At 39.2% G+C, this 13,163-nt stretch overlaps 1 protein-coding gene across 3 annotated transcripts in view; it reads right to left on the bottom strand.

Annotated features, from left to right (window-relative positions):
* The window catches only part of LOC105021402 (CUB and sushi domain-containing protein 1), a 398,226-nt gene that overhangs the window by 55,531 nt on the left and 329,532 nt on the right, over positions 1–13,163 (bottom strand). For all 3 annotated transcript variants that reach the window (XM_020047620.2, XM_020047618.2, XM_020047621.2), the window contains exons 33-36: positions 12,162–12,257; positions 9,704–9,907; positions 7,670–7,794; positions 7,136–7,232 (exon numbers count right to left, since the gene is read on the bottom strand). In XM_020047620.2, coding sequence (XP_019903179.2) covers positions 7,136–7,232; positions 7,670–7,794; positions 9,704–9,907; positions 12,162–12,257 — 522 coding nt within the window. The remainder of the gene's footprint in view (positions 1–7,135; positions 7,233–7,669; positions 7,795–9,703; positions 9,908–12,161; positions 12,258–13,163) is intronic.

Here is a 13,163-nt window from a genome sequence, read left to right on the forward strand (position 1 = left end):
ATGTGGACGTTAGCCATTAACTGAGGTATGAGGTTTCACGTCATCCTACCTATAGATGGCCATATAAACAACATATTACACTGACAACTCAAAACAAGAGGTTTAAAATAAAAATAAATGTTTTTCACGGAAGTTCCAGACACCACCTTTAAGCGAAAAAGTTAAATTATCTGTATGTGTATCATAAAAACTGCTTTGGTGGAAACAATTGAACATGCACACATTTACATTAGGCAGAACTAACAAATCTCTTTTGTTATTTGGATGGACTTTTTCTATCTGACAACAGGAAATAAAATTAACAACTCTATTTCTATTGTTCACAAAGAAAAGAGAGGGCAAAAAGGCCACAAACTGTGATTAACTATTCAGCCAGAATGGAAGTGTGCATCAACAGTAATTATACCAAGAATTTGTCAACAAAGATCACATCTACCATTTCCAAACAACATTTCCCTATTAGGTGTATGTTTTACAGATACCGTTACTAGCGGTTTTATGGGAAAGTTGTAAAAACCCGAGCTAAACGAAAAAAGGATAAGACCTATTCAATTGTAACTGAATTGGCATTTGATGAAGTATGATTAATCCTGTATGATATGTCATGCAAAGAGCAGAGAGACAGAGAACACAAAGTATTTCTGACAGTTTAATTAAGAGAATTATCCTAATGGATTTGTAACTAAAACAAGAATGAAAAGACTGATTATAATGGGTAAAGAGTGTCAGGGATGTAAAGGGGGACCACACAACGCTGGAAGGGAAACTGTGCATCCTAATGTGCCACCACACAAAACACAGCCTTCACCCTCCCCTTTCTCTCATTCCCTCTTAGGATCACTGATTGCTGATTTGGAGACATTTCACAGGTGTTCAAGATGACTCTGTGCTTGTGCCATTTGGAAAACCAAGCTCAAAATGGAGGCAAATTAATTTAGCTATATTTTCCTTTAGGTTCTCAAACTGTACGCCAGTTTCCAGGTGTTCTCTGGCATCATTAATTTATTTATTTGTTAAATGGGCCATACATTCTTTTAGGGGGCATTTAAAGAGTTGGCTTAGAGGAGTATGGTGGCGGAAAGTGAACAAACATATTCAGTAAGAGATCTTGGCAAGACACGTTGCCTTAAAGCGCACACACGACTCCCTAGTTGCCTGACCTTTTGTAAGCCTGTTGTCTTGACACTAGCTGAGTTTATTAAAGGCCTGTAGATGGCATTGCTACGGGCATTGCCACAAGTGTCTCCATTGGGAGGCACAAAAAAGGTTAATCGTCCTTGTTCCCCTGCAGGAGATCCCCCTCTTACTCCTTCTTACTCCTTCTGGGGTCCATGCTAACGGCACCTATTTTCACATCAAAATCTACATTTTAAAACAGTTTTTCACTCATCAGGAGGACATCCAAAATTCCCACTGAAAGAAATCCTCATATACACTCACTTAAAGGATTATTAGGAACACCATACTAATACTGTGTTTGACCCCCTTTCGCCTTCAGAACTGCTTTAATTCTACGTGGCATTTATTCAACAAGGTGCTGAAAGCATTCTTTAGAAATGTTGGCCCATATTGATAGGATAGCATCTTGCAGTTGATGGAGATTTGTGGGATGCACATCCAGGGCACGAAGCTCCCGTTCCACCACATCCCAAAGATGCTCTATTGGGTTGAGATCTGGTGACTGTGGGGGCCATTTCAGTACAGTGAACTCATTGTCATGTTCAAGAAACCAATTTGAAATGATTCGAGCTTTGTGAAATGGTGCATTATCCTGCTGGAAGTAGCCATCAGAGGATGGTTACATGGTGGTCATAAAGGGATGGACATGGTCAGAAACAATGCTCAGGTAGGCCGTGGAGTTTAAACGATGCCCAATTGGCACTAAGGGGCTTAAGTGTGCCAAGAAAACATCCCCCACACCATTACACCACCACCACCAGCCTGCACAGTGGTAACAAGGCATGATGGATCCATGTTCTCATTCTGTTTAAGCCAAATTCTGACTCTACCATCTGAATGTCTCAACAGAAATCGAGACTCATCAGACCAGGCAACATTCTTCCAGTCTTCAACTGTCCAATTTTGGTGAGCTCTTGCAAATTGTAGCCTCTTTTATCTATTTGTAGTGGAGATGAGTGGTACCCGGTGGGGACTTCTGCTGTTGTAGCCCATCCGCCTCAAGGTTGTGCGTGTTGTGGCTTCACAAATTCTTTGCTGCATACCTCGGTTGTAACGAGTGATTATTTCAGTCAAAGTTCCTCTTCTACCAGCTTGAATCCGTCGGCCCATTCTCCTCTGACCTCTAGCATCAACAAGGCATTTTCGCCCACAGGACTGCCACATACTGCATGTTTTTCCCTTTTTACACCATTCTTTGTAAACCCTAGAAATGGTTGTGCGTGAAAATCCCAGTAACTGAGCAGATTGTGAAATACTCAGACCGGCCCATCTGGCACCAACAACCACGCCACGCTGAGAATTGCTTAAATCACCTTTCTTTCCCATTCTGACATTCAGTTTGGAGTTCAGGAGATTGTCTTGACCAGGACCACACCCCTAATTGCATTGAAGCAACTGCCATGTGATTGGTTGATTAGATAATTGCATTAATGAGAAATTGAACAGGTGTTCCTAATAATCCTTTAGGTGAGTGTACATAAAACATGCCATGGAAATATTTTACAGTTCAATACTGCGAAAGAGCTAGCACCTTTTGCATTTATCACCATCAGTTAGTGCTGAATGTGGTACAGAAGCAAGTCAGGACACCCTTAACCCACTAGTTTAACAGGCATGTGCGGTCAGTACTGCAATGTATGCACTCACTGCTTTAAGTGGCTATGGATAAGTGTGTCTGCTGAATTATTTACATTTTAATGTAAATGACGGGTTAGCTTGGTTCCCACATGACCCCTGGTGTAGATGACAGCCTTTTGGCATGGAATACAGACTACTGTATATTAAAGGCCCAATTCAGACATTTTTATGTTAACAATTACGTACATTACTAAACACAGTTCTATCTATAGTTTGTGAGTAATGTAAGAAAAATCACAAAAAGTGTTGGACGACAGACATGCTGACAGATGTGAGCATGTGTACAGCAAATAATGAGAAAAAATGACATTGGAATTGCATTTATGTGCAAATGTTCATATATATGAACCATCATATCAAAGCAATCTCAGAACCCCGCAATATGTTTTCCAGACCTCACCCTTCCAACTTGGACAACATTTTGTTTTAAAAATCCGTATATACAATTGTAGGCGATGAACAACAAATAAATTAGACACACTGTAACGTAATCTTAAAATCACTGCGCTGGACTGTTAATAAAATAAAGTTCCCTCATACATATTTTGGTATATGCTTTGAGATTAAATTGTCACTTAAAACACAAGTTACAGAAAGTGAGCCTGTTTGAAGAGAAAATAAATGAATAAAAAATCAAGGGAAAAGAACATTGCCTTGGTTGCGTAAGTGTGCGACACTCTACAATCAAGACTATCCCCAATGAAGGGAGGAAACCCCATAGGATTATGCTGCTGCCACCATGCTTGTCAGTAGGTACTGTGTACTTTCGGTGATAAGCTGTGTTTCCATTGCACCAAACATATCATTTAAAATTAAGATTGAGAATGGAGTTTTTGTTGATGCATAGGCTGAAATAATGACAACAAAAAAATCCAGAACGTGGAAATATACATACTGTACTGTACATACACACAAATAGTCTAAAGTCAAATCTGGTCATTGTGTTTAGAGCTCCTAAAAACATGAAATAACATTAGAATAAATGCATATATACATGAATACAATAAAATATGACATGAAATGTAATTGATATCTTGTGACATCGCTATAAGAAATGGTATAAACAGGTCACTTGCTTGCTCAGCATCAGAGTTATTTGGCACCAAAGCACACTTTTCAAACTCTTACAAGAAATGTCCATCTTTAACTGTCTGACAAAAACATTATCTTTCAGCATGATAATGACTACAAACACTCTGCAAAGGACATTAAGATCTACTTAGAGCAGAAGTCTGCTGATGGAACACTGACAGGATTAGGTTGGCCACCACAGAGCCCTCACCTTAACATTATTGAAGCTGTGTGGGATCTCTTGGACACAGGAAAAAAGTTACGGCAAATCCTCCTAGTTCAGAAGAATTTTCTAGATATTTTTTTCTTATTGACTGCATTTTGCATTCTAAGGTAAGGCACAAACAATACTATTTTTGTTTTCCTGCCTATAACCTTATTATATATACACACACACACACACACACACACACACACACACAACCCCTTTCCAAAAAAGTTTGGACTTTACGTAAAATGCTAATAAAAACATAATGCACTGATGTGCAAACCATTTAAACACTACATTCAATAGAAAATAATACAAAGAAAACATATCACATTGAGAAATTTAGACAAATCATAATTTGAAATTATTTTTGGGTATCACAGATGCTACGTCCTCCAGACTAATAAGGAGAGAGACCTTCTGGCTTCTTCAAGCTAGAATGGGAATGCATTTCACTTTCAAAACTACAACAATTGGTCTCCTCAGTCCCCAAATGCTTACATAGTATTGTTAAAAGAAGAGGTGATGCAACACAGTAATAAACATTGCCCGGTCCCAACTTTTTTTGTGTTGCTGGCATCAAATTCAAAATTATAACACAATACCAATGTTTCAGTTTCAACATTTGATATGTTGTCTTTGTATTATTTTCAATTAAATATAGGGATAAATTATTTTCAGATCCTTGCATTCTGTTTTTATTTTAAACTTTTCGGAAACGAGGTTGCGTATATAATTGATTCCATAATTAATACACATTTTAGACAATATTTCATAAGCACCTTTGACAGCAATTACAGCCATGCGTCTATTTGGATAAATGTCTACCAGCTTTGCACATCTAAACACAAGATGTTTTGCCCATTGTTTTTTGCATGATTGTTCTAGCTAAATCAAGCTGGACATGGATCTTTAGTGAACAAAATCTTTCCTTGTCTTCTCAATTGGATTGAGATTCAGGCTTCTACACTCAAGCACAATCAAAGGCTACAGTGTTGTCTTGGCTGTGTGCTTTGGTTCCAAGTCATTCTGAATGGTGAAACATCATGAAAGGCACAACCACGGGCAGTTCAAATGAAGCGCACACAACGAAAACCTCGGCTCCAGTTTTGTTCCATTCCAGACGCGTTAATGTCAGCTCGCAAAACAAGCAGACATCATCTTCCACCCGTTCTTTTGGAAGTGGATGGCAAGATATGGGGCTATTCCAAAAACATAGGGTTGAAGCCCTGGAAGCACAAGTCTAAAGACTCCACTGCTAGGGCCCTTCTCATCCGAATAATCAATTTCTGAGGTCACCCTGATCTAGACAGATTCACAGCTGAGCCATATATATTTGTGCCTATTGGTTCAATCTGAGAATCTTTTTCCTCATGCTCTCAGGGTCCTCTAAGTGCTGTTTGGCAAACTCCAGATAACAAGTCATAGGCTTTTTACTCAGAAGTGGCTTCCATCTAGCCACTACCGTAACGGCCTGATTGATGGAGTGCTGCAGGGATGGTTGTCTTTTGGCAGGGTCTCCCATCTTTGCAAAGAAACTCTGAAGCTCTGTTAGAGTGGCCATTGGGTTCTTGGTCACCGCCCGGACCAACGTTATTCTTGGCCGGTTACTTAGTTTGCCTGACAGCCAGCTCTCGGAAGAGTCTTGGTGGTTCCAACTTTCAATTTCACAATGATGGAACCTGCTGTGCTCCTGAGAACATCCAATGCCATAGCATTTTTTTCTAACCTTCCCCAGATCTATGGCTCGATACTATTATATTTCTGTGGTCTAGGGAGAGTTCCTTAGACTTCATGGTTTGGTTTTTGCTCTGAAATGCACTGTGAAGATACTTATATAATACTTGCTCGCCCTTCCAGATCATATCCCTTCAACTGAATTTAGTTTTCAATAAATTGGTATTCATTTCTAAAAAGTTCTAGTTCTAGAGACATATCAAAGTTGATCATCTCATAGGATGCATCTGAGCTCATTTTTGAATGTCATGTCAAACCTCTGATTACTTAAGTTCATGTGATTTTTAATTTTCAATAAATTGGTACTCATTTCTAAAAATGTGTCTTTGCTTTGGCATTAATTTGTTATTGTATGTAGATTGATGGCAAAAATAAATACATGTAATCAAGTCAATACTACACAAAATATGAAAAAAGTTACGAGGTCAGAATCATTTTGAAAGGCATGTACAATATATACAGTTTAAATGTTGCCATTTGAATGGAAACATAGCTACATCAGAAGCTTTACATTAAAAAACAGTCATAGCAAAATTGTTGATTTTTAATTCAGTTTTGGCTTAGACTGTAGGGTAAATCTGAAAGTCCATGCAATCATATCTTCAACCAGCATGCTTCATAATAAAATACACAGTATTTAAAACAGGAAATATTTTTTAACTGTGTTCACGTTACACATTAACACCTGCTATAAAGACAATATTTACAACAGAAAATTAAAAATGTATGTGGACTGCATTGGGCCTTTCAAATGATATGCACATACTGAATCACTGAACTACTCAAGACTGATAAACCCAAACCTTTGCCAGACATTAGAAGCGCACACAATTCTCACAAGAATTGAATATGTACATGAATTTAATATCTGCATGTATTGCTGATGAGATGTAATTCAGTCATAGCATTTGAAATCTTGATTAGATAGCAGACATCTGATAAGATGTGGAAGTGCTTTTACTAGAATTAACAGGGAGGCAATGAAGGCCAAGATGGCAGCCAACTGGATCTTAAAAGGTCTCAGGAGCTGACACTGTGATTCATCAAACATAAAAATATGGACATTGGTCTGCTGTGTAAAAGATGGCACAGAAAAGAATTGGACTCAAATCTATTTTAAGTCCCCAAGAAAAACTACAGAACATAAAAGGAGAGGGTTTCATTTGTATTGTGGGCTTCAAAATAATGGGATTGTAAGAATTCTATTGAACAAATTGAAATAAGTATTATATTGCAAATATATGAATCTTTCACATTTAATGAATGGGAAATATGCAGTTCCATTAGTAATCCAATTCCCACCTGAAAAGCTTCCAAGTTTAGGAGCTGTCATGTCACCGCCATCATAGATTTCCAAGGAATCCCAATTGTGCTCTGTGGCAAAGCTCATTACTTGGATCTGCAAGAGAAAAAGAAAGCACAAAACATAGTGACAAAAACAACATACATTTTGTGAGGACAAACATAACGGTAAAACATATGCTTTTCAATTTCAGGAATGCTTTCTTTCTACTACATGATTATTAACGTAAAGCCAGGCTTTATAGTGTGCCATTCTAATAAACATCTCTGAAACTAGTCGTTCTCATTGTAGCACGAAGAGTAGCAAAATGACTGCAGCAGTTTGTGTTCCTTTTAAAATGACTTCTGTTGGCAGTGCGTCTAATTTAAAGCCACGTTTAGTTGGTGTAATTTTCTTTTCTTCTCAGTAGGATGACTGTGGGTTAAAATGTGCCAAGGCCTGTCACTCAAAATACATTTTTCTCTCTCTTCTCGGTCTGTCAGCGTGTAGCTTATTGCCTTTGATGAGTTCAGACCTGGCCCTTTTGTACTCGCCTGAATCCCTGCTCCTTCGGTGACAATGATTTTCCACACGCAGTTCAAGCTGTTCCCATAGGGCTCTGGGAATCCGGGGGAAAGGATGGTGCCTCTTCTCTCTGTAAGATTACCACTGCACGGAACTGGGGAGCAAAACAGAGGGGAAATTAGAGTAACACTGAACAGGGCTCATGCCAGGTTTCTGTACCCATAGTAAGAAAAGACAAGGAGGGCAAATTTGACAGGAGTCGTTTTTATGCAGATCTTTCCTGTGACTAAAGAATCATCTAACTCATATGTGTATATTATTTATGGAAACTTACTACCACAGCTACAATACTTCTATACAGTGTGTTTTTAAAAAGCATTTTCACCACATTTCATTCTCATTTTCATTAACTCTAGCACTATATCAATGTTTAAATATGTGAAAACAGGAAAGCTACATTGTGTATTAGAAATGTTAAAATAAAAATACAAAAAATGTTCTAAAAAAGTTGGTATACTGTGTAAAATGCAAATAAAATCACAATGCAATGATGTGCAAATCATTTCATCCATATATTTAATTAAATTGAAAATAGTTCATATCAAATGTTGAACCAGAGAAATGTTATGGTTTTTGGAAAAATATACAGTAGTGAAATGTTTTTCCATTCTTGCTTAATGTAGGAATTCAGCTGCTCAACAGTTTGAGGCATCCTTTGTCCATAATTCGCCAAATGTTTCCAATGGGGGACAGGTCTGGACTGCAGGCGGGCCTGTTTAGCACCCAGACTCTTTTACTAGAGAGCCATGCTGTTGTAATACGTGCAGAATGTGGTTTGGCACTGTCTTGCTGAAATAAGCATGGTCTAACCTGAAAAATATGTTTTCTGGATGGCAGCATATGTTTTGCCAAAACCTGTATATGATGTTCAGGAGCCTTCACAGATCTGCAAGTTACCCATGCCATGTGCACTAATCCACCCCCATACCATCACAGATAATGGCTTTTGAGCTGTGGACTGATAACAAGTCGGATGGTCCCTTTCCTTTTTAGCCCGGAAGATGCGGCGTCCATGATTCCCAAAAATTATTTCACATCTTGATTCGACCGACCACAGGACTGTTTTCTACTTTACCACAGTCCATCTTAAATGAGCTCAGGCCCAGAGAAGGTGGCAGCGTTTCTGGATCTTGTTTATATCTGGTTTCCTCTTTGCACGGTAGAGTTTTAACTTGCATTTGTGAATGCAATAACAAACTATGTTCACAGACAATCGTTTTCAGGAGGGTTTCTGAGCCGATGCTGTGATGTCCACTACAGAATTGTGTCTGTTTATAATTCAGTGCCGCCTGAGGGCCAGAAGATCATGGCCATCCAATATTGGTTTTCTGCCTTTTCCCTTGTGTACAGAGATTTCTCTGGATTCTCTGAATCTTTTAATGATATTATGTACTGTAGATTATGAGATCCCTGAACTCTTTGCAATTTTATGTTGAGATATGTTATTCTAAAATTATTTGCCTGCACAGTCTTTCACAGAGTGGTGAACCCCACTCTATCTTTACTTCTGAAAGACACATCCTCCTGGGATGCTCTTTTTACACCCAATCTTGTTGCTGACCTGTTGCCTGTTAACCTAATTAGTTGTGAGATGTTGCACCAGGTTCTTTTTTTGCATTACAACTTTTTGAGTCTTTTATTACCCCGTCCCTGCTTTTTTGTTGGCATCAAATTCAAAGTAAAGTGGGCATACATTTTTCAAGGAACAATAAAATATTTCAGTTTCAACATTTGATATGTTGTTTTGTACCATGATCTCTGCGTTGTGTTTTTATTTCCATTTTACACAGCGTCCCTACCATTTCTGGAAAGGGGTTGTTTTAACTGGAAAAAATTTGAACAGCAGACTGACTAAATACACTGTGTTAACAAATGTAGACTCCAGTTTGGGATTGGACACAATTAAAATCAGGCTGAAGGGCAGTAGAATTGGCCAGCAATAATAACAATTTCCAACTGCATTTGAAACAATCTTCGCAAATTTTACTTTTCAGGAAGCTTACCAGCACAACCAGGCACAGTGTCATTCCACTGGGCCAGCGCATTGGGGACCGCATTGCACTTTATGGCTTTGGATCCCTGCAGCAGATACCCAGGGTTGCACTCAAAGCGAACAATGGAGCCAGCAGAGAACTCCGAACCAATCCGCCTGCCGTAGCGTGGCTCCGGGACTGAGCTACATTGTGTGTCACTGGTGCGGGGAACAGCTGCAAAGAAAAGAGTACCCAGTGTTTATGAATCTGTGTTGTTTTCGTGAGGCTCAGATGAATAATACAACACAATGTGGTAATAACACATGATTAGTAATTATAGTCATATGACACCTTTGGAATAATCCCTGGGTAACATCAAACAAAGTGTTATTTGTTGTCTGTTATAACACTGTTATTTAATCATGAACACTCTCAGGAACCCAAGACAATGAATGCATGGAGGTCAATGAAACCATATATGCTATGTGACTTGGTATATTTTTCATTGTATTCTATACAAAAACAGTACTAAAATTGAATCTGTTTCCTGAAACTGTTTCATATCAAAGCATTTATGAGAGTGCACAGATTTTTGTTGGCTCAATTAAACTCCCTGAGCAGAATAAAAGCTTAGCTTGCGCTGATATCTTGACCTGGTTAGTATAGCAGGGTACCATCTGAGACCTAAAACTATTGGATTTGGACTCTGTCAAAAACATTTTTTATCTGAACCAGAGCAGAGAGGGCTTGGCAATCGTCACAAACGTTCCTAACTGTCAGAGAGCATTTTTCAAGCACCCTTCCATACCCACAGTCAACAGAGTACGTCATCAAATTCCTAACAGGAGACATAGTACGCATGCTCCGGCAAACATTACGTGCTCACATTTTCACGAAAAAGATTAGGATCTGATATCATCTCTTTTTATAAGGCAGCAGACAGTAAGAGTTTGAGAAGTTCATGTAGTTCACGCAGCTTATTTACTGCTAATTTGACAGAATAATGTGTCCCGAGGTAACTATTATCAAAGTAGAAATGACATCTTGATGTTAAAAACCAACGGCATGAATGAAATTGTAGACTCTATGTAGTATGGCATATATGGATCATATTCTGCCACCGTGGAAATATTTCATAAAACATGCGGGTTAATACTGAATTTTATAAATTCATTTGTGTCACTTTCAATTGACTATACAAGAGGAAGGGAGTCCTTAAATATTGAATATGAACCTTCATTTGAACATCAGTAGGGTGGTGGCAAGACCTCTAATGCAGCTAAAAATCCCTTTCCCATGACGTTCCCTGCACAGGTGTAATCTCTCCCACGGGCCAGGAGAGATAACAGCAACCCCGCCTGAATAGCCTGCCAGCCGTGTGAACAATAACGTGGATAAATGAGACCCAATGGTGCCCAGGGTTGGAGGGCTTCAGTAGGCCTTCATGACCCCCATAAATACACACACACACACACAGCTGCCTGTGTGAATGTGTGAGTGTGTATTTGTGGTGACATTGGGTGTGAGGTCCAGTGTATCGCTACAGTGTACATACGGTCCAGAGTATCGCTACGGTATACATACGGTCCAGCAAATCGCTACGGTATACATACGGTCCAGCGTATCTCTACGGTATACATACGGTCCAGCGTATCTCTACGGTATACATACGGTCCAGCGTATCTCTACGGTATACATACGGTCCAGCGTATCTCTACGGTATACATACGGTCCAGTGTATCGCAACGGTATACATACGGCCCAGCGTATCTCTACGGTGTACATACGGTCCAGCGAATCTCTACGGTATACATACGGTCCAGCAAATCGCTACGGTATACATACGGTCCAGCGTATCTCTACGGTATACATACGGTCCAGCGTATCTCTACGGTCTACATACGGTCCAGTGTATCTCTACGGTGTACATACGGTCCAGTGTATCTCTACGGTATACATACGGTCCAGTGTATCTCTACGGTATACATACAGTCCAGCGCATCTCTACGGTATACATACGGTCCAGCGTATCACTATGGTGTACATACGGTCCAGCGTATCACTACGGTGTACATACGGTCCAGCGTATAGCTATGGTATACATACGGTCCAGCGTATCTCTACGGTATACATACGGTCCAGCGTATCTCTACGGTCTACATACGGTCCAGTGTATCTCTATGGTGTACATACGGTCCAGTGTATCTCTACGGTATACATACGGTCCAGTGTATCTCTACGGTATACATACAGTCCAGCGCATCTCTACGGTATACATACGGTCCAGCGTATCACTACGGTGTACATACGGTCCAGCGTATCACTACGGTGTACATACGGTCCAGCGTATAGCTATGGTATACATACGGTCCAGTGTATCTCTACGGTGTACATACGGTCCAGTGTATAGCTATGGTACACATGCGGTCCAGTGTATTGCTACGGTACAGTACACATACTGTCCAGTGTATTGCTACGGTATACATACCTTGATAAACAAAATGGAAGCCCCTGGCGGAAGGACCATTCTTTGCAGTGAATCGCAGCATAATTTGGTTTGATGTGGCCAAGGGCAAGGTCTCTCCTGTGAAAAATAGGAATGAATAATTAAATATAAAAATTGCCACAATATGCTCCCTGACAGCATTAACCCTTTAACACCTACAGTGGCGTTAAAGGGTTTCCTGACATTCCTGACCCTCTTTGCGCTCTATTCAGAACAGTACATCGGTCGAATGATTAATTGCTTTTTAGAAATACTAGAGAATACTAGCTCCCATTCAAAGGTTTGATGAGTAAAGGGTGTTGGCAGTTGAACTTTTAAGTATTGTTCACGCACGAGAGAGGCCTCATTTTTTTTTCAATAATTAGAACGCTGGACAAGGAGAAAAAACTTGCAGACATTAATACTCCTGAGTCTTTCATTTTGTTATCATCCTTAAAGGAGCTAGAAGATGAAAACTTGGTAGGTGTATTCTGCACAACTTGAACTCATTTGAAAGTCACAACATTTAACGGCCTATAATTAGGTAAAGTAGCTTATTGTCACTGATGCCACTGCTAGCAAGCCTCAATTTAGGTGAAAACAGAAAATTGCATTATAAACTTGTATTATGTAATCTATCATTATAATTCATGTCACCATAAAGACATTGAAAACACATCCAATTATTTGTTCATAGAAACTCTCAATTACCATTTCAAAGGAATAGGATACAGCAAATATTAGTAGAAATATCTTGGACAAGTCAGAGGTAAATAATGAGTTAGCTAATTCAATGATAACCTTTTAATTACAATGTTCTAAAGCAATCCATTTATTGCATAACAGTATGGTGAAATCCATTATTTTTAAAGACAAAGTAAAATCTAATGATCATCATTCCATTTACAAAATATTGTGGGACTGCAGAATAAAACAAATCTGAATAGTAAAAGTGCAATACAAACGCCTCAAATCCAACAGCATTCATCAAATGCTAAAAGTTGT

Source organism: Esox lucius, chromosome 6 (assembly GCF_011004845.1).
Source record: "Esox lucius isolate fEsoLuc1 chromosome 6, fEsoLuc1.pri, whole genome shotgun sequence".
NCBI classification, from domain to species: domain Eukaryota; kingdom Metazoa; phylum Chordata; class Actinopteri; order Esociformes; family Esocidae; genus Esox; species Esox lucius.